Source organism: Juglans regia, chromosome 16 (genome assembly GCF_001411555.2).
Source record: "Juglans regia cultivar Chandler chromosome 16, Walnut 2.0, whole genome shotgun sequence".
NCBI classification, from domain to species: domain Eukaryota; kingdom Viridiplantae; phylum Streptophyta; class Magnoliopsida; order Fagales; family Juglandaceae; genus Juglans; species Juglans regia.
The window spans coordinates 16,361,880-16,383,533 of record NC_049916.1 but is presented as its reverse complement, the minus strand read 5'-3'; the positions used below and the strand labels follow the sequence as shown (position 1 = coordinate 16,383,533).

The following is a 21,654-nucleotide window of genomic DNA, read 5'->3' as shown; positions in this document are numbered from 1 at the left end:
TACATTATCTATTCAACTCTATAAAAAAAATAAAAAAAAGAAATGTACCGTTCAAATGCTTAGCTACACGTTCAAACGGTTATAGAGTGGATTCGAAGGATAATAGGCCACCGTTCAAAGAATATAATATTGGTCCGAATGTTAACCATTCATGTGGCTTTCAAACGTCTAAGACACATTCGAACGGAGATTCCTTATTTGAGCTCAGCAATGGCTGAGTCGACTCAGTCATTGCCAAAACTGAAAGGAATCAGTGGATTCCTTTCGATTTTCCACAAACAACAATAACGAGAGGCCGGGATGACCATAGAACCATCCCGGCCTCCATTTCAAGCCATATATGGGATTGTAATGGGATTTTTTTCAAAACCTCATTTCCAACCCATTTAAAACGGATTAAATATTAAAATAATGGGATAAGTGGTTGGGTGATCACATACCTGTTGCGGGTTGGAGAGTGGTGGTGGACGGTAGCTTTGACGGCGGCATGTGGTAGCATTTGGATTTGTTGCAGCAGAGAGAATGACCAATACGTTCTAACGGCACTAGCTAGGTCTGGACCCGATATTCAAGCGTTATTTTTGGGAGGAAATCAATTGCTACAAAATCAATATTTCACAAAAACATTTTTTGTGACAAAACCGATCGAGCCATCATTAAGAAAAAAAAAATGTGAAGATTTTTTGTTTAATCGACACAAATATGCATGATTCTGTTGTAGCGCATGCAGAATATATTTATGGTTGGTAGCTATTCAGTGTTCATTTGTTTATTTTGGACGTCCTAGAACTAACCTATTCAGTGTTCATTTGTTTATTTTAAATTCTTCTTTTAAGTGTTCTTATAAATAATCTCTAGTACTGGATATGACATCATGAAGCCCAAATTCATAAATGGATAGAATTATATATTCAATATGCTTACAAATGATAGTGAGAATGAACATTAATATATCAATAATATTATATATAGCTCGATTGATTAGCTACTCTTCAACTTTATAAAGTAAAAGAAAATTTTTATAATTTGATTGAAGAATAGTTAAATTGTTTTGTGTATATCATGTTATATTCCTGAATTCTGAATATCTGATTTTTAATTTGTGAAAAGTCAAGAGCTATGAGTTTAATGCTCTCAAAAATAAAGAAAAAATTTTGATATCTTTTATAAATTCCTTGTCAATTAATCAATTGTATATTTGTAATATATCCAAACCAAATTAATATAATTAAAGTACGTACTAAGAAAGCCGAATCCTTAGTCCTATATATGGAATTTCGTATGACAAACTACTAATTTGTCACAGCTTGTACTTAACGTGCTTCACAAATCATGTTGACCACATCATAATTGCAAACGTTAATTTTTCCAGATATATATATATATATATATATATATATATATATATATATAGCTTTAAAGGAGTACTCATGTCGATCGTCGAAACCTTTTTTTTTCATGTTGCATGCTTATTTCTGTTGGACGTACAGACTATAGTACTGATCTAAATTTGGTTTTGGGTATGCTATATTCATGATCCAATCAAGCATATATAACAACGGGAAAAGAAAAAATAAGAGAGAACAACTGATCTTCTGTATATATATGCCATGACAAAGTCAAAAGAAAATACCAAACTCAAGAAAAAATAAGGAAGAGGAAGGAAAGCAACGACTTTGATAAACTTAATTACTCTTTTATTTATTTTATTACCATGATAAAATAAAGCATTGATAGCTCAGATCTTACACATGTATCTTGAGAATTTTATCTTCCTAATCATGACATTATAATCGGTACCCTAATAATAATGCATGGGCATGATCAGTTTCCCCAGCCATATTTAAACTTGTACTGGTTCGTTTTACGGTTAAGTAGGGAGATTCCAGTATCTTCTGCTTTCCAGATGCAATGGTTTCCACCGCACTCTCTCTTTGTTATTGCATCACTGACGGTGAAAACTTTGCTTGTAAACCCATGTCGCAGATCGCAGCTGAAATCCATGCCGCGTGCAACATCGTAGTGGAACTCATACTCCTCCTTTGGCAAAAGAATTTTAAGGGTCAGATCGATGTATGGTTTCGCGTTTTTGCAGTTGACGTTAAGCACTTTGTTGTCAAGTTGGTTGACGAACTTCACATAGTTCGTCCTCACGCGGCGGGGAGCCCTTGCAGCGCTGCTCAGGCCCAAGGCCAAGGCGAGGACGAGTGCAAGGCAATACAACTTGGCAATTCCCATGCGCTTCATTTTAAGATGCCGACTGATGGAGGACAAGACGTTCTTTGGCTGAAATATGCACTTTTTGCACCTTGACAGCCAAAGAATGCAGCTCTGATCTCGATATTGCTCCAACACAGTACGTCCTAAACTATTGTTTCTTCCCAACTTTATATTGTTGTCTTTACTTGTAAACTTGTGGCCTGTCTCATTTTTAGGGCATGGAAAGGAATGCAAGGTCGAGCTTGATCTGCTATGAAGTATTGTTCGAAGCTAGTCGTACGGCAGACCACGAAAACTACGTACATGGCTTGAAGAAATGTCCATTTTTAGCTAAAATTTTCTATGGCTTTTAACCGCGGAGTGCAAGATTAGTAAATATATAATAGAAACAAACTATAAGACAAGGACCAGAGATGTTTAGGGTACTTGAATTGCCACATCAATATATTATATATGGAATAGTGATAATACATATAATTAATTAATTAATTAAATCCGTTAAAAAAATGCAAAAGATTTGATGACCCCTAATATTATCATACCGTACGTTAATGGAATCCAAATTAATAATTTTTCTTGGTCAATTAACCCAAGTGGGAACAAGTTTTTATGCTTATCTAAAACGTCGACTAGCTGAAACATTAATATTTAGAGTGAAATCCGTCGACGTCGACACACCGGAATATTTAGAGTGAAACCCTTCTATCAATAAATGGTCTCAGATATATAAATTATGTATCTTGGAGCGGCTAAAAATGTTATTTTGAAAGGTAGCCCTCAATATCTCAACTAATGATCTCTGCTTTTATCATGCATGGAATCAATTATGCAACAGTTCAGGTCTCCAAACACCTGATTTTCATGTTTTGCATACATTTTTTTATTTGATTATAAAGTTATGTATGGATTATAGTGTTAGTATTATTACTATTTTCTTTATTTAGTTCAGACTTATAACTAGTTTTATTTTATTAAACAATTTGTAATGTATTTTTTAAATATTATTTAATTATGCCTATTTGTTTTAAATTTTTGGTTAAAATAAAAAATTAACCGTTCAAATAGGATACATCAAAAAAAACTGTTCGAACATCACAATCAACCGTTCGAACGGCTGTTAACTAGCAAATTGTTCGATTCTTTCATTATACGTTCGAACAGCTTACTCAATTCGTAAAATTGTAAAAATATAAGTTATTTTCGATCATCAATTTATTTGTTCGAACATTCCCACATGTCTATTTGGTCGAACGGACTAGTATCGATTGACCACCCATGTAAGATACGTTCGAACATACATATCCGTTCAAACATTTTTTGTTGGCGTTCGAACATCTTTCTGGGAAGAAATTCAGCCATTGCAGAAAAAAATAGCCGTTCGAACGATTGAGCAAATGCTCGTCCCAAAAGATATTTTTTGGGGCAAAATTGTGATTCTTGTCCCAAAATAGATTTTGGGATAATGATATTGGGACAACCTTGAGATGCTAATTTATTTTCGTCCCAAAATGTATTTTGGGATGAAAACCCAATCTTTTGGGACGAAAATTTTCATCTCAAAAGACATGATTTGTTGTAATGATAGAACCCACGGGCCTATGATATCTTAAACGAACATCTACAATTGTTTCTATTTTTCGAGTGTTTTGGAATTTTGGTTAATTGCTATTGATAAATAGTGAATACTTTGGTGTACTTTGATGTATATGTTGTGCAAATATGATAGGTTCATTTAGTGGCTCACAAGTGGAGTTGGAGTGTGGTCGAAAGAGTTTTGGAATGGGCAACAGCGGCAACTGCAGATGAGGAGTCTAGAGTGGGAAGGTTCGTGGAGGGAATAGCGTTGCCAATCTGAGGAAGCATTGGCAGAATGGCGGTCTTTTGAGCAGGCAAAAAATGGAACCCCATCGACTTCGCCTCTTTAGTACTGGGATTCTAATGACGATGATGATGGAGGTATGCCTTTTTCTTACAATCCCCCCTTTCAAGTATGCATCATGTAGACGAATAAAACCCTTTCAAAAGAACACACGATTCTGTAAAGTAAAGACATGTTTAAGCATTTTTCTTTCCTTGATCTTACATTGCTGAAAACGAGATGTGGAGAACATAAATTACACCAAAGAAAATATGCACTACAAGGGTAGTGTATATTTTGGCGTAATGGTCCAAGAAATTGCAGACTCCGAAAGATAATATTACCATGGGTTTTTAATATGGAGTTTTTAATGCTTGAATTTTTTTATAAAGATATTGCAGACTCCTAAAGGTAAAATTATTCACCATTGTTCTTACATAAGCAATTCTTTGTTTTTGCATTTGCTGCTAATAGCTTGAAGGATAACATGTTGACATTCAAACATCTGCATTTATCTGAACACTTAAAAGTGTCTTGATGTTCCATTTGAAATTCTGATTATCTTTCTATGTTTAAAACTAAATTAAGGTTCATTTGTTTTCTCACTATGTTTATCTTCAAATCTTGTCTTGTATGGACAAGTTAAAGTAAATAGTGGCTTACTCATAATGAAATTGTATTCTTCTTAGATACTGAAATTTTGAATGTGTTGATTCTAATTCTAACTGATAGCTCTAATAAGGACCCTGCAAAGTTGTGGTTGAGGCGTATACCACATATGAAAACTAGCAGATAATTACTGGTTATTCTTGTTAGATAATTTATTGATGAGTAATGCTACGTACAGTCTCCAAGTGGGGACTGCTCATGCAAGTCTGGATAATTTTATTTTTAAAAATTTTTTAAAATTACAATAATATCACTCTCAAATTACAATAAATTACATTTAATGAAATATATTAATGGGTCTGCACACGCAGTCCTCTGTACTTAGAGACTATAAATAGAATTTCTCTCCATTGATTAGTTCTTTCAAAAGCTAATTTAATAACTTGTCCTAACATGTTGTAAATCTTAAAGAAGCACGAGACTTCTCCAAGTACATATATGTGTTCAAAGTAATATGTTGATTATCAATAACATCCATACTGACATGACATATATCACTGTGTGCATTGGCTGGCTTTTTATTCTTCTTTATTTCCTGTTTCAAGGTCAATTCCTTTGCAAGTAGGGGGAGAGATTTTCTGCATCCTCCGTTTGAATTTGAATTGATCCACTATTTCATAAATTATTATTTTAATGATATTATAATTTAGATGTAGAGCAAAAGATGCTTTTGTGCACATATTTCATTATTTTCATATACGAAAGATGCTCAAATCCTTACCAGAAACTTGAATGGGAATCTTTGTCTATTGATCTCCTGCTTCATCCTGATGTTCATGGATGTCAATTTAGCCTGCTCCCGAGAAGGAGGAAACTAGAGAAATGATGATGGCGCAAACTGAGTTTTCTTTGGGTGGAGAGTACTTCATAGAAGGAATATCAGGACAAGCTTAAGTAATACAAATCTGACTTTTTAAGTTTATTCATGTATTTTGCTAAGAAAACTATTGTTAGAATATCCAATGTCTTTTAGTTTCCATATTACTCATAGTACCGTTATGTTTTAGTTATTATTATCTATAGATGCTTGTTAAAATTTACTTTTCTGCCCATATGCATTAGACTATTGACTAATCAATTTTATTTAAAAAATCATATTATTTTTGCCCTTTGTGGACATTAGAAAAAGATTTTCTCTCAATTAGGCAAACGTGTCTCGTACGTTACTCCACAGCTAGTGTGTGTATATATATGTGTGTGTGTGTGATTTATTAGAAAACAAAGCACATACACATATATGGAGCAGTTATTTTCAATATCTCTATATATATAAAGCGGCTATCAAACGGTACTAAACGGAAATTCTTGTTTTAACGGAAGAAATTCTTATTTTAACGTCTACCAAATGGAAGTTCTTGATCCCATTCTCTCAAAGCTTCTCCCCCTCCCACTCTCTCGCTCTCTCTCAATCTTCTGTATATTCTCCCACTCTGTATATCCTCTGTGTGCTCCTTTCGTTTTTTCCAAATGGGAATTTCGATGATTCGTCCCTCTGAAGATTTTCTTTATATTTCAGTTTTATCTTTATGAGTTTGATTTTCTCTTTGGTTTGGATTCGCTTCCGTAAGTCAGTCTGATGATTCTTTGATTGAATTGCTTCAAAGTCTAGCAGACATGGATATAACATTTCAAGCATTCAAGGTAAATTATGCTACCAAATTTTTCTTGGGATTTTTAAATTAATCTCTTCGAATTATAATGGTCCTAATTTCTTGATGAAATTTACTCTGTTTTTTTTATTCATTTTGATATTTCCTCTTCGGTTTCTTTTCGATTTTTCGGTTGCCTCTTCGTGTTTTACATTCATTGCACCGTTCGGGAACCAAACTGAATGTTAACGATGCGACTATCTATTGAAGTTCTTGATCGTGTTCATTTCTGTTGTTGATTCTGATTTCTGATCTCCGCGAGTAAATTTATCATTTATACACTCATTTAGTTTTCATATTTTTCTAATGTTTAAGAGCAGAGTAGACAGGGCAATGATCATAATTTCTTGATGAAATTTACTGTTTTTTTTCTTCATTTTGATATTTCCTCTTCGGTTTCTTTTCGATTTTTCGGTTGGCTCTTCATGTTTTACATTCATTGCACCGTTTGGCCATTTTGTTTTAACTATACGGACAAACTGTGCAAATAAATGGTTTGCAGCTTTGCTGGTTCATTCACCATTAATTGCACCGCTTGACCCTTTGTGGGGGACACTTGCTGAATGCAATAACAATTGAACACTTCATTTTGAGACCGACTTTTCATTTGAAATTTGTGAGTCATTGTATCAACTTAATTTGTATGGTTCCTGGTTGAATTTCATTTTTCTGTTCTGGCAGGATTGAAATTACTTATTTTTCATTCTTCTACAGACATGCACAAAAGCTGCAAAAAATGATGAGATGAAAGCACGCAACATATTTGGATTTGAATGGTCTGAACCCTTGGTTACATTTGCACTCTTTTGTGGAAGCTGTTCTTCTTCTCCTGTTGTAAGTTTGTATTCAATCCTGGTGATATTCTTAATTTGTGGGGGAAGTCCCAAGTTTTTTTTTTTAATATTTTGGACCATGAGAGTATAATTCATGCGTTCACAACTGTTCATAAGGTTGATTTTTAATTGGAGAAGTACCCTATAAGTATAATCAGTTTGTTTACAGATTCTGTTGATGAAATTATACAGACAACGACGCTTTATTTATATACTCAGTGAGCTTTGTTGGATATCAGATAACAATAATAATTAATACCCATATATTTAAATAACATATATATACGTATTTGATACTGATTTGAATGCATGTTTATGAATATCTACACATAGCCCCACCCTATCAAGATGGTGGGTTCTTTTCAGAGATGTGATAAGGTTTTTATCTGAAAGAGGACAAGAAAAATGAAATCTTAATGCATTGATTGTGCTTCCTTCCGTTCATTATAGAGAAATGGAGTTTGAAGGAATAGTCTGTTACTCTGTTATAAGTTTCCTGATCGTGATCATAGGTGATGACATCTTTTATGGATTATATATATATATATATATGCATGTATCAGTTGCTGAAATTCGGATGTCTTATTATGTCATTAGATTTTGAATAATTGATGACAATGATGGATAACATTATTGCAAAAACTCAACAAAACTAAGTTCCATCCGTTTAAGAAGTATAGCTGTATAGGTTCAACATATGATGAAAAGTTTGTGAATGTGCTCTTAGAAAGAGATGAGTTCACCTGCTGTTAGGTAATATTTACTCCTTTTGGCTTGTCTATTCTATTATTATGTTTATGAGTGGTTGACAAATTCTACTTGAAATTTATTTTATAAAACAAAGTTAGAAAGAGATGCTGATGAAGAACAGATAAAATTCGCTTACAGGCGCTTTGCCAAATTTTATCATCCAGATGGTTTGTCCTTTATCATGATTTCACTTAATCGAAAGTTCCATATGCATTATATCTGGGTTTCTTTTGTCAACTAACTAGGCAAACGTGCTTTGCACGTTGATACTGTCCTAGTATATATATATATATATTAACTTATTAATTATGAATATGACTATCTTGTATTAGTCCTATAAATTACTACGGCCATGAAAGACCATTGATGATTGGTGATCAGTCCATGAATAACAAAATGTTGGGTTGTTAATATCATAAAATTGAGCCGTTCTCAGAGGATCGGGATACAATGAGTACTAATTCCTCAGTAAATGTTGTACGATATATGGTGTATTGTAATTTTGGGAATTTCTGGGTTGCATAGTCATTATAAATTAAACATTTGTAGATTTACAATATAGTGGTAATTGTCCCAATTTGTTTTAGGTTACACTAATCAATTTCTCAAGTGCAGGCTTTTATTGTTTAACCTCGGTTAAGACATTAATGTTTTGATATTGGTTTGGGTCTAAACTCAAGATCAACATTTGATTGCAGGATTAACAAAGACGTAACTAAGGTGTCACTTTTATCCCACTAAGTATGATGTAGCATATTTATCACCAGTAAATGATCATTTATTGCATGCTTCTTTATAATTTAATGGTGATGAATGTGCCACATACTACTTAATATGATCAAAATAGGATGAGAGTTTGGTGTATAGCATTACTCATTTGTCAAATATGGCTATCATGCCAACTGAGTTAATGGACATTCTAGGTAGGCCTTTAACCCGACGTGATATAGTCAGTTTTGTGCCAGACTCGATCTGAGAAAACAGATTTAAGGTGCCAAACTAGTCCTACCTGACCCGACCCAAATAGAATCGGTATGACCCGATTTTTTATTTTTAAATTTTTTATTTCTTATTTTTAATATAAAATTGAAAATCTTGCACCCTTTTCTTCTTCATCTTCATCAGGCAGAGAAGCCAGCTTTCATTTTTTAATTGAATACCAATTTATTTTCCCCCTAATCAAACTTCAACTTTCAATATTATCTATAATTTCTATCATGCTGATCTCTATAGGAATGCTGAGATTAAAAGAAAACAAAGAAAATTATTATGAACCAGAAAAAAACTGACATTACCACTTCCTTCCCCTTTACACTTTCTCGGAAACCAAACAAATACAAACCCACTAAATATTGGACTGAGTTTGATAAATACTGGACTAAAATATCCATATTAGACCCACTAAAGATCCTTTAAATATGGACTAAACACAGGAAAAAAATCCTTTAAAGATCTAACATTGTTTTCAACACCACAATATTTTTCAGGATTAGCCTCCAAATCGTCCAAAATCATTTGCTCAACAACATGCGTCTATCCTGCACAACAAAAGAGTTCATAATCATGATCATGATGATATAGTAAATATTGATCATACCTAGCAATAGATTTTTTCTTTACTTAACGTCAAAATTAATTTTTTTCCTTCATTTTCTCACGAGCCAAACAATTAACACCATAACAAGAACCCATTTCATTTTTTCCTTCCTTTCCTCATGAGCCAAACATCTAAAATACAACAGATTATATTCAAATACCGAGAAAAAAACCCACAAAATTCAGAAACTTGAAGACTAAGTGAACCAAAAATACCCATAGAACTCCAAATTTGTAATGGGAATCGAAAAAAAAATTTACCCCATGTCATTCAATACAAGAAAGACCTAGAAAAACTTGCTCCAAATCTATGTAGAAATCAGAAAAACTTATCATAATCAGAGAAAAAATTATGAACCCACTCCAACAAAAAACAATGTCTAAGATCCAAACGATGAAACAGAAGAAGAAAAGAAAATCCACAAAAGTTTTAATTGAAAATACTGAAAATGCAAATTAAATGTGAAGCAAGAGAAAACCAAACCAAAAAGATTAACCACATACCATTTCATTCTGAAGTCCTTTGCTACAAACCTCCATTTTCGTTCGTTTCACCGTGAGCAGAATAAAAAACAACCACAGAGCAGAATCCTAATCTCAAAATCAAACCTTGTTTATGCAGATCTCAAAACACGAAAATAGTCATTTACCAGTGAGGAACAATGTTTACAGGTATGGAAGGAAGGAAGGAAGAGAGACGAACGGTGGATGAGAGAGAGAGGGGAGAGAGAGCTTACATAGGGTTTGAGATCTGAAGAGAGCAGCTAGGGTTTGAGATTTGAAGATAGTGATGTTTTTATAGTCGGACGGGTTGACACCCAAAACACAAATCCGCTTCTTGTCGGGTGGGAGATCCGATTAAATAACAAACCGATAAAAGCCAGGTCGGGAGTTCATTTTAATCGGGTCCAGCGGTTCTTCAGATTATATGCATAGCCCTAATTCTAGGCATTGATCAAAGCTTGTCATGTTGGATTTAATTCCTCAGCATCTATGAGTTTTTATATACAAGGAGTATTTGTGACAAGTTATTTGCGACAAGATTGGACTCATTTTGGTAGGAAATAATTATTTTAATAGCAAATAAACATTTTTCTTGTAGCATGATTACATGCATTTTAATTTAATTACTTTCTTAATGCATGAGATTACTTTCTTAATGCATGAGGGGAATGGGGAAATTCTGGAAATTCAATATGTTGAGCTTGGTCTTGACAATTTGCACATATATATATATATATTTGTGAATTTATATATAGAATCTGAAACTTTGTGAGCATGTTGTGGACAATATTCTTGTACTAGTGATAATTTGATCTTTGTGACATATTTTGTCTTCGTTATGACATCGTAGTCTGTAGATATCCATAGTGGTATAATGAGGTCTGTATGACCGCTGGATGGCTGTCTTTGCGAAATTGAGGAGACCGCTCATGCGCGATGGTCATGTGATGTCACATACATTGGATATCTTTGTCGCATATATCGATTTCTCCAATCATATGAATGTACGTAGATAATATTTTATTTTGTTGGAATATTGTATTGGTTGGATTGTCTCCTCTTGATTTGTTGTTTGTAGTTCTCCGAAATATAGTATTTGAGGGTTGAATTTATTTGAGGAAAAAGGCATTGACCAAGCATAAATTGACACGATACATTTTTAAGTGATTTTATTGGCCACCACTTGAATGAAAATCCATTTGAAATGTAACGTACTCAGTAGCATAATAGATGACGATAAAATCAAAGATGAAGTATAACATCTCTCAAGTCAGTTTGGAGTTACAATGAAAGTTAAATAAAATATTATTTTTTAATATTATTATTTTTTTAAAATTTGAAAATATTAAATTGTTTACTATATTATTTCGACAAGATAAATGTTGAAAATAGCCAAATGCTGTATATCCCTCTCTGGGTCCTGGCTGTGAACAACCGACCAAGTCCAGATTGCACTATTTTTGTGCTATGCAGTCAATTGAATTCAAAAAATGGGAGGGAAAACAAAGCCAAGTACATATATAATCATCAATATCATATCCACGGTAAGATAAGACTGAAAGTCTTGATGCACAATAAAACCAATTTAACTATATAGCGCTCAGAGTGAGTGTCACAAAAGTAAACCAGAGTCCCATACCGTTCAACTAAAACTGAGTTCTACAAACAATGTGGGCTCGTTAATCTAATAAAGACAGACAAATAAAAAACAAAAAAAGTGTAATTTTACATAGTTTCAAAATGTAAGAGATTAACGCATTGAGTTCCCAGTATCAGTTACTCAACAATTTCTTCCCCAATTCCCAGAGCAAGATGAAGAAAACCAAGAAACAAAAAAAAAAAAAAACAAAATATTATTTTTGGTCCCTCCCGTTTGTCAAAACTAGAAGATATTTCAATGAATCCACACTTCTGTTCACCACCTCTCCCTTGGCCTCGGCCTGCCAAAAATATCGAAGCACAACGCCATTAGTAGCATTTCGGCATGTTTCGAAATATATTTCACCACCAAAAGGTAAATCTACCACACAAGTTGTAGAGAAGAAAAGAAAAATGTTTGTGCATTTCTGAAGGTTTATCAGCTTCCAGAATTGATAGCAAAGAAGATTTCTGGATTTTCAATTTAAGTGCAAATTATTCCCACACGGCTTTTGCAACTCTTATCTTTCTACTTGATATAACTCCCCACCCAAATAAAGTTCGGTGTTACCCACTTGCCACAATACAACTTCATATCCTTACAGTTCTAATCAGGATTCTGTATCTCAACTAATTCCAGAACTTCTCCAGTTATATTTCAGGAAATTGATAAAAATTTTAGTTCTGGCCCCTGTTTCAATTTCTGAATTCAATATTGAACATCTAAACATTTGAACATCATAAATTCCTTTCTATAACAGAAAATTCTAGGAGAAAATCAACATAAGCAATGCATCTGATAGAATAACCATACCTGTCTAAGTCTCGGTTAACATGAAATCCTCTATCCCTTCCAGCTCCAAAGGATCTTCTGCCATCAGCAGACCTTGTCCACACATCCCCTGTGCCGCGCGATCGAGGCCTATCCATGAACTCCAGATTTCTTGTTTCCTCAATTGACCCAGATTGAGAAGGTGGCCTCTCAGGAAAGCCAGCCACCCTGCCTGCTCCAGAACTAGGCCTGGAACCAGGCCTAGAACCAGGCCTTTCAACCGCTTTCTGCCCAAAGCGAACTTTGACATCCAAATCATGAACCAGTGCTTCCAATTCCGTTTCTTTGAGACGTATTCTATCACATAAACTGGATTGGTCTCCACTAGACTCTTGCAGAGATTCCCTGTTTGCTTCCGTGGTAGATTCCCTCTGAAATTCCTGCTTTAAATGATATAATTCTTCTTTCAATTTCTTTTCCTCCTCTGTTTCAGGCCTGCAGCATTTTTCCTTTATAATTAAACACTGCATGTTCATAGGAGATCCATACCACACATAACATCAAACAAAATTGACAAGAAGTTGTGTCCACAAACAAGCACGTAGGAAAGGGCATCCAAAATCAACCAAAGGACCAAGTTTACAAAATGATACATCACTAAAGAGATATTGAAGGAAGCCTCAAGCTGCAAAAGCTAGAAAAGGTTCTAGTAAATCAGTATGATATAAATAGTATAGATGCAAGAATAAAAAATTTGATTGGATGAATATCCAGTGGTGTATTTTCATCATGATGCAGGAAAATAATAAACAAATTAAGGAAATTCATTGTTTTGAATTCTGGTAAATAGAGGGGAAAAGCCCTTGCATACTTTACGAATGGTTTATACCCGCACAAAACACTGGAGGAGTATACAAGAGATACTGGGAACTAGAATGGTACAAAGGCACCTATCAAAAAAACGAACAGTACAAAGAAAAACTTTTTTTTTAAGTCATCCAAGGTTTTCACAAGGCAAAAGGCAAGCCCTGGTATAAAGGAAGTATACACGAGTTCACCTAATCAAAAATAGGAAAAGAGACAAGGAAATTATGGAAATTCAGCCCCCCTTTTTTTATGATGATGGGGGAACCACCCCACAGCAGAGCCTTTAGGACCCCACCCATGGAACCTAAACTCCCAGGGAGACTAGCACAGCAACCCACTGCCATGGCCTCCCACTTAAATCGCAGTTTGATCCCGGGGGGAATCGAACCTGTGACATGGGGTACATGCACACAAGTTCACCCTTACCACTTGGGCTACCCATGGGTGGGCAAACTCTATAGAAGCTACGCAAAGGAACAAAGTAATAAAAAAGAAAGTTTTAGGCTACATTTGGATAATGAGATGATCTGTGAATAGTAGTAAAAAATAATGAATAGTTGTGAAAAAGTAGCGAATTGTGAATAGTAGCAAACTGTTTGTGAATAGTAGTGAAGTAGTCTCACAAACACAGCCTTAAACTACTCTAACGTCCTCTCACGATCCTCAAAATTTCTATCATTCATTTCCCTCCAAATACACCATGCTAAAAAAATGGAGACCATTGCTACAATTTGGGGACCACCACATAATAGTCCTCTCCAATTGGGCTACTTCACTTACCAAACACAGCCTAAGGTTAGGTTTGGATTGAGAAACACTCTCAACCCATCTCATCTCATCTCATCATTACAACTTTCACAAATTCCCACATAAAATACAATAAACAATTCAACTTTTTCAAATCCCAAAACAATAATAATATTAAAAAACAATATTCTAACAATATTTTATTTAACTTTTAACTTTCATCTCAACTCATCTCATCTCAACTCATTATCTAAACCTAACCTTATGCAAATGCCACTCGGAGCCTAAGCGCAAACACATGCCTAATCGAAGTAAAGCGCACATTTTAAAAATAGTTTTTTTCTTTTTTTTTTTCCTTTCCTTTTAATATTTTCTAATAAAAAGTTTCATAAAATACAATATAAACGATTGAAAAAGCAAGGTAATAAAATATTTAGTCTCTTAACAAATTCATGACAATCAAGTTGATCAACTAATTGTACAAAATGTAAACATAATATTCTACATACTAATCAAAATATGCATAAGTTATAATAGCCATAATCAAAATAAACTAATGGTTGAATGCAATGACCAAAAAAGAACAAGAATTGTAGACATTGACTTATATACTTACATAAGCAACACAATACGATCCTAAAGTGTATAATCATCCTCATCGTTAAGAATTGGAGCATCATCCTTGTATGTTTTTTGCACCCCAACTAGGTGTTTTCTCTTATATCCATCCAGTGTACTTGGCTACACCTATTGGTATTAATAAGTTTTTACTTATAAAAAAAAATCATTGTTATTAAAAGATTTGTAACCCTCATCATATTCCGCAACTACAACTTCTAAATTAATGGTTCATAAAGGGAGTAATGTAAAAATTGATTTATATACAATTTTTTCACAGAAAAAATAAAAACAAAGCACACTTTGTTTGTTGTTAGCAAAGCACTTCAGCCTTACAAATTTACACTTAAGCACGCTTTTACCAACACAGCTCCAAAGGACTTCTAGATGTTTCCAGCTCTTCCAAAATGGCAATGAAACCCTTTTGCTACCCCCACCCACCATATTGCTGAAACCACATATCTTCATTAACTGTTTTTTTTAGGTTAAAGAAATTTATTAAACCAAGTAATTGGGCATAGCCCAAGTACACAGGGAGTATACAACCTTCATTAACTGTTAGAGCCACACTAGAGAATGTATGCCGAGACCCTGAGGATTGTATGCAGTCTTTCTAAATTTCTGCCTGAGAATGCATTCCATATTGGATATAAACCAAGAACACTAAGGCCATGTTTGGTTAATTTTTATGTAAAAAGATTTCAAAAGTTTTTCAAAAACTTTTAAGGTTTTTCCAAAAACTTATCAAAAAAAAAAAAATTCAACTTCAATCCAAACATCTTTCAATCTCAAAAAAGTTTATATTTCAACTTTTTCATCCAATCATTTGCCTAAATTTCAGTGAAAAGTAAAAAACACAAAAATTAAAACAATTTTTACAAGAACTACCCTAAGAAAATTATAAAACAACTTTTCAACTCTATCTATCCACACTACAAATCAAATACAAAACAAATTTAGAAAAAAAAATATTATTCAAGTTTTCCCATCTATTATCACATAACCCAATAAACAATACATCAAAAAAATTCTCAAAATTTCTCTTAACCGAACATACCACCCTAGCTCTTCCTTGAGATACCGAGTGGAGATCTATAAAACAAATTTTTGAACTTGTCACCTTTTCAGGTGCTGTTACCCTTGCACCATGGTCCTCATTACCATTTTGCATACGTAATTATCAATTAATTGTGTGCGTGTGCGTGCACACACCCGTGCGTGGGTGTGGGTGTGGGTGTGGGTGTATGTGTACATGCGTGCACTGGGAGGGGCAATTACAAAGACCATTGTGTACTGCAATGATAAAAGTTAAGACTCTGCCTGCCAAGCACAATGCATGGGTTCGACCATGTTGTTATCAGTAATGTCTGCGCATGAGCTTGTTGGGTATAGAGTGTTTGGCCTTAAAACACTTAATAGAACAAGGAATTAGTGTTGTGGATGAGTCTCCAACCCTGTTTCTCTGCCAACTTGAATGCCTCAAAATCCTTAAATCCCATTCGTCCTCGGAACTTTGAGATGCACAATCTGTTCCAACTAACTCAATGGACTCTTCTTTCATCTCCCCTCAGTCCCCACCAGAATCTTGCAAACGTGCTCTCAAATTCCCCACAGAAACCTTTAGGCAGTTTGAAGCAACTCATTGTATAATTAGGAATGGCCTGTGCCGCTGCCTTAATAAGTACTTCCCGGCCTGCCTGTAACAAGAGTTTCTCCTTCCAGCCTTGTAACTTAGCCCATATTCTTTCCTTAATGCCTCTGAAAATGTGCTTTTTTTTTTCTGCCCACAAAAGAAGGTATCAAATATTTTTCATGATGTCTAACTGATTGCACTCCCCAAACGTTTTTGTGGAGTCATAAATGGGGCTGATTTCTACTTCTCCAGATCTGGAACAGTTCAAATCCTATCTCAAAAGAGTCCTAGCAGGCTGTGTAACAGACTCCTATTGATGCACGAATTCTTCTAAAACAACCCCAAGTGTGGATAGCCTTCATCTAGAGGGTTTCTTGGCACCTAATCTGGTTCTAACTTATAAGGGCTACTGGCTAGTTTCCAATTCTCACGAATTTAACAGCTATAAATCATGGGCTTTGGCTAGAAAATATTTACACTTATCCATTCATATACAGGCCTAATGGACCAAATCTACTCTATTTTGAATCTAGGTCTATAGTTTCATATCCAATCCTATTTCCTCAAACTAGATCCTCAAATAATAGGCACAGGCTAATGTGCCCAATAAATAATCTTCGTTCTAGCCTTAACAAACAAAATTGGGGCCGTGGCCCAAACTTATAAGATCTTCATCCAAACCTATAAAATTTGGGTCTGGGTGTTACATGCAAAGATGGAATCAGGGGAACCGCAGGGGCCATGGCCTCCCTAGTTTTTTTAATTACTTAAATGTGTATAAATATATAATAACTGAAAAATTACTTTTATAGTATTTAATGTATACATAATTGAAAAAAAAATTAAATTTGGTCTCATCAAAACTAAAAGCCATCTCCATATAGTTGGGAAGTTGTAAAAAATTCAACATGTTTAACCTACAGTCTATTATAAACTGTGCATAGAAAAAAATCAATTTAATGTATGGTATGGGATGTTGTTTTATTTATGTTTCTTAAATTTTCCAAATGAATTTCAATCCTATTGAGTTGTTTTGTTGTAATCATTACTTAATACAATTGGATTTAAACATCTTGATGTGGGTTGATTCATATTTGTGTTTCTCAAATTTTCAGATTTGAGTGGATTATAAAGCATATACATATTTTATGCTCTCTTTGATTAAATATGAATACAAGTATTTACGTTATGAAAAGTTGTAAGGAAAACTAGATAATAATTTTATCTGAAAAATAAAAAATTTTCACCCTAAAGAGTAGGTCAATATCCCATACTCTTTTAATTTTGGACTCCGCATGGGGTAATGGATTAAACATACTCAACCCCATTTAGTTATGGTTCTGTCCCTGGTTACATGTACTTGGGCTACTATTATTTTATTATTATCAATAATCAAAAGGCACAACCAAAGTACACGGGAAGTACATAAGAAAGACACATATCTAGAAGGAAAAAAATACATTAGTGTACGTAGAAAAGTCCGCATGAGAAGGGTATTATGAAAAAAAATGCTTTATATAGTTTTAAAATCGAACATTAAATCTAAATGCATACATGTCAAAGAAAACTACTCTCAAAAAGAAAGGAAAGCTTCCCAAGCCCTCTTATTGTTCCACATCCTATTTAGCCATTTCTCCAAGCAATTAAACTTGGCAAGCAGATTTTTTTTTTTTTTTATAGGTAATCAAAGATATTATATTCATAGAAATAGGCAAAGCCCAAATACACAGGAAGTATACATGAAGAAATGCCTAGCTAGAAATTACAATAAACTTGGCAAGCAGATAAAAGCTGAAAAGATAAAAGAGCTTCATTTTTTTTTTTTTTATAAGTAAATAAGTAGCTTTATTGAATAGAATGAAACTAGGCAAAGCCCAAGTACAAAGGAAGTATACAAAGTGAAACACCTAATTACATTCTAGTGAGCTGAAAAGAAGATAGAAACTCATGGACATTCCCACCCCTTCAATACAATAGCAGAAAACCACTGTAAAAGAGACAAACCCTTGTATATTATGGCAAGTCATTCATCAATTCAGCATGGCTTACACTGCAGCAATGGAGTTAGCCCATCCAGGCATAATTATATCCAAGCTGTAAACATTTTGCCACAATGCCTTAGCAATTGCTTGGAACATAGTTCAGTACATTTAAAAAGAAAGTGATCTTTCTGATAGATTAGGAATGTATTGAAAAGCATGCATATGTAAAAACACGAGTGCTACCCAACGGGCCAACAGTATGTGAAGGAACCTTCTTGAGAGCATTATGATAAAGCACACATCAAACTCATGGCGAAATTAATTAAAACCATGTCTAAACTCACTGTATCAAGACCTCTTAAAACTATATACTAAATCATCAAAGTAATGGCACAAGCTTTTCAGTGAAATTATTTTAGCCGTATCAAAAGGTCAAAATTGATGCCTATGCTCCTTGTTCTTGATTATTAATAAAATTCATCGTACCTATAAATAAATAAAGGTCAAGTTAAGGAAGCAAATACAAGATAGCCCTTTTTTTTTTAAGGTTGACGAAGCTGTAAAGATAACTATAGGGTCCTCCCCATGTAAATTCATCACATTCTTATCTTCCACATTAATCAATGACATTATTTCGGCTAATCTACAGCAAACAAATCTTAACGAGCTCCACTCGACGACATACAACCAGCTTGGGATAACGTATCAAAATCACTAGCCAAGCCACTTGATAATTTGGCAATGCAATGTCAGAAAGAATGCAATAGTACGGACCTGTCGACGCTGCGATGCTCCAATTCAAGATCAATCTTCCTCCAATCTTTACCTCGCTCCTCAAGCAAAACCTCCCTAGGCTTGGCATCACCAAAAGGATTCACCTTAGGCCTCGGCTTGACCACATTCTCAAAAACCTGCTGCAGCCCTTGACCCTCAGAGTGGCTTGACTGTGCACTGGAAGGCCTGCTCGAGTGAGCACTTGTCGGTGTACTCGCTTTCTTAGCCTCAATATCCGATTCCATCTTCTTCCAATCCAAACCCTTCTCCGCTAAAACCTGCTCCCTAGGGCGTGCTGCACCAAACGGGTTCGGCTTATTCGAATTCACCACGACCACCGGCGTTTCATTAACGCCCAAATCCCCTCTAGGGGGATCAAATACCAATCTAGGCCGTTCCCGGTCGCTCTCACGAAACCCTCCGCCTCCTCTAGTCCAGCGTTCGGGCTCCTGACCTGAATCTCGAAATCCTGAGCCGAATGTGGAAGATTTAGCAGAAAGAGGCTTTTTCCCAACCGCCCAATTATCAATGTCATCAGCCCTCGACCCGCCACCAAGAGACCCGTACCGATTATTCCGACCCGATTCGAGTGAAGGTGGCAGAGGTTTCTTCGTCAAGGCCCAGTTGTCGACCTCGTCCGCCCTCGAAGGCTGATCCAAATCCGAAACCCTAGACGGAGGGGGACCCCTACGTTCCTGATCAAATCCACCATAGGGCCTACGGGAGCCACCGCCCCAGGAACCATCTCCTTCGTCCCGGTCCCTGCCCCGGCCCGATAAAGAACCGGACCGCCCGTACGAAGAGAACCCGCCTCCGAGCCCACCGTACTGCATTTCCTCGGCAGAGCGCTCTTTGGGACCGGTCGGGAGCCGGAGCATCTCTTCGGGGGTCAACCCTTGGTTGTTTTGGGTTGAGCCGCGGCCACCGGACAACGCGGAGTAGGGGGCCATGTTGAACTCGGATAAGGTCATCTTCTTCTTCTTGGGCTTGGCGGTCGCGGCTTCTTTGAGGCTAGGGAATTTCTGGGACGAGGACTCGGCCGCAGCCGCAGCAGCCGCCGCAACCTCGAGCTCTTCGGCTTCGACATCGGCGGCCCAGGCTCCGATGTTACCCCAGGGTTTTGTCGACATCTCCTTTCTGGCTCAAGATCTGGCTACAAATAGGAAGAGAGATAATAAATGGGAAATCGTTGGTTTACGCTCTTTTTTCCTTTAATGTTCTTTTTCAATTATTGTGCCGGGGCTCCTTTAGTGGAGCCGGAGCTCCGGGAACATGAGAAGAAGAGGGGATTACAGAAGACAGACAGACAGACAGACGGGGAGGGAGTGTTTAAGGTTGTAGTGCGGCGAAATGAGGTTGTGAGGAAAATCTAACGTTGGGCCAAAGCAATTGCGTCTATTTCTTTTTGGGAAATGATAGATGTACCGCTGGGGATACCGCTGGTAGCTCCCGCTACCAATTTTTTATTTTTTTTTTAATTGTTTTACTTAATGATTAAGTTTGTATTTTTTAATAATATTATTATTTTTTTATTTCTTTTTAATATTAAAAAATATAAGTTTATATTTTTTAATAATATTATTATTTTTTTATTTCTTTTTAATATTAAAAAATACATATATAAAAGGAAAAAAAAAAAAAAACAATCCAAGACCAACAGTGGCTCCCAACAAGAGTTGGAAATGGTGGCTGTAGAGCCCTCTTTCTTTTTTGGATTACCCTTCTGCCATCTGAGATTTATTTATAGGGAAAAGTTATGATTACTGTTGGGAGCTCCGGTTTGTAATTTTTTATTTTTTTTTAGTTTTTTATTTTTTGTACTTTATGATTAAGTAAATAATTTTTAATAATGTTGTAAATTTTTTTATTTTTTAAAAAACTATTTAAAGATATTAAAAAAATCTTATAAAAAAAAGCAAAAAACTAAAAAAAGCACAAAATGCATTAGCGGAAGGCCCTAGCGGTGGGCGTCGACCCACCCTTATTTATAACTGTATTTCTTTTTTTGGGATAATTCATAATTGTATTCTTATATTTAGTTCAATTCGTTAATGATAAATTTTATTTTTAAGTCTCTGCCTAGAAATTCTTATTATATGTAATAATTTAATTTGAAAAAATAAATTAAATTTAAATTTTACAAATCAAATCTTAATATTTAAATAATATGAACACTTGAATGATATATTCTATGCATCGCTTTCATTATTTGGTATTACACTCATTCTTTAGTATTACTATCTTCCAATATAATTTATTGTTTATAAATAATAATAAAAATTATAAATTGGTTTGAAAACAAACTCATGATTATATCAATATCTAATTATATTTATGTAATCCTTTTATTCATATCTCTAATTGAAATTATGTAGAAAAAATGTCACAAATGAGAGTATGTTAGAAAAACAATATGTGAAAAACTAGAAAGACAAGTATTATAACTGTGGTACAAGAAGATATTGGTCATATACTTATCATGCAAAAACATTTAGGTCCCGTTTGGATTGAGAAATCATCTCATCTCATTTCATTATCATAACT

General features: G+C 34.9%; 1 protein-coding gene across 1 annotated transcript; it reads right to left on the bottom strand.

Moving 5' to 3' along the window:
- Positions 1–11,643: 11,643 nt before the first annotated feature.
- LOC108991509 (eukaryotic translation initiation factor 4B2-like) lies at positions 11,644–20,491 on the bottom strand. The gene is made up of 3 exons (XM_018965776.2): positions 19,111–20,491; positions 12,532–12,984; positions 11,644–12,019 (listed from the first exon to the last, which is right to left on the bottom strand). The coding sequence occupies exons 1-3, from the start codon at positions 20,238–20,240 to the stop codon at positions 11,995–11,997; spliced, it is 1,608 nt and encodes a 535-aa protein (XP_018821321.1). The 5' UTR covers positions 20,241–20,491; the 3' UTR covers positions 11,644–11,994.
- Between the last annotated feature and the right edge of the window lie 1,163 nt (positions 20,492–21,654).

Excerpts from the sequence above, each read along its gene's own strand:
- LOC108991509 (XM_018965776.2), bottom strand. The coding sequence starts at position 20,240 with ATGTCGACAAAACCCTGGGGTAACATCGGAGCCTGGGCCGCCGATGTC. Across the intron at positions 12,985-19,110 it reads GAGCATCGCAGCGTCGACAG|GCCTGAAACAGAGGAGGAAA; the intron begins GTCCGTACTATT and ends AAAATGCTGCAG. Across the intron at positions 12,020-12,531 it reads GTTAACCGAGACTTAGACAG|GCCGAGGCCAAGGGAGAGGT; the intron begins GTATGGTTATTC and ends TATTTTTGGCAG.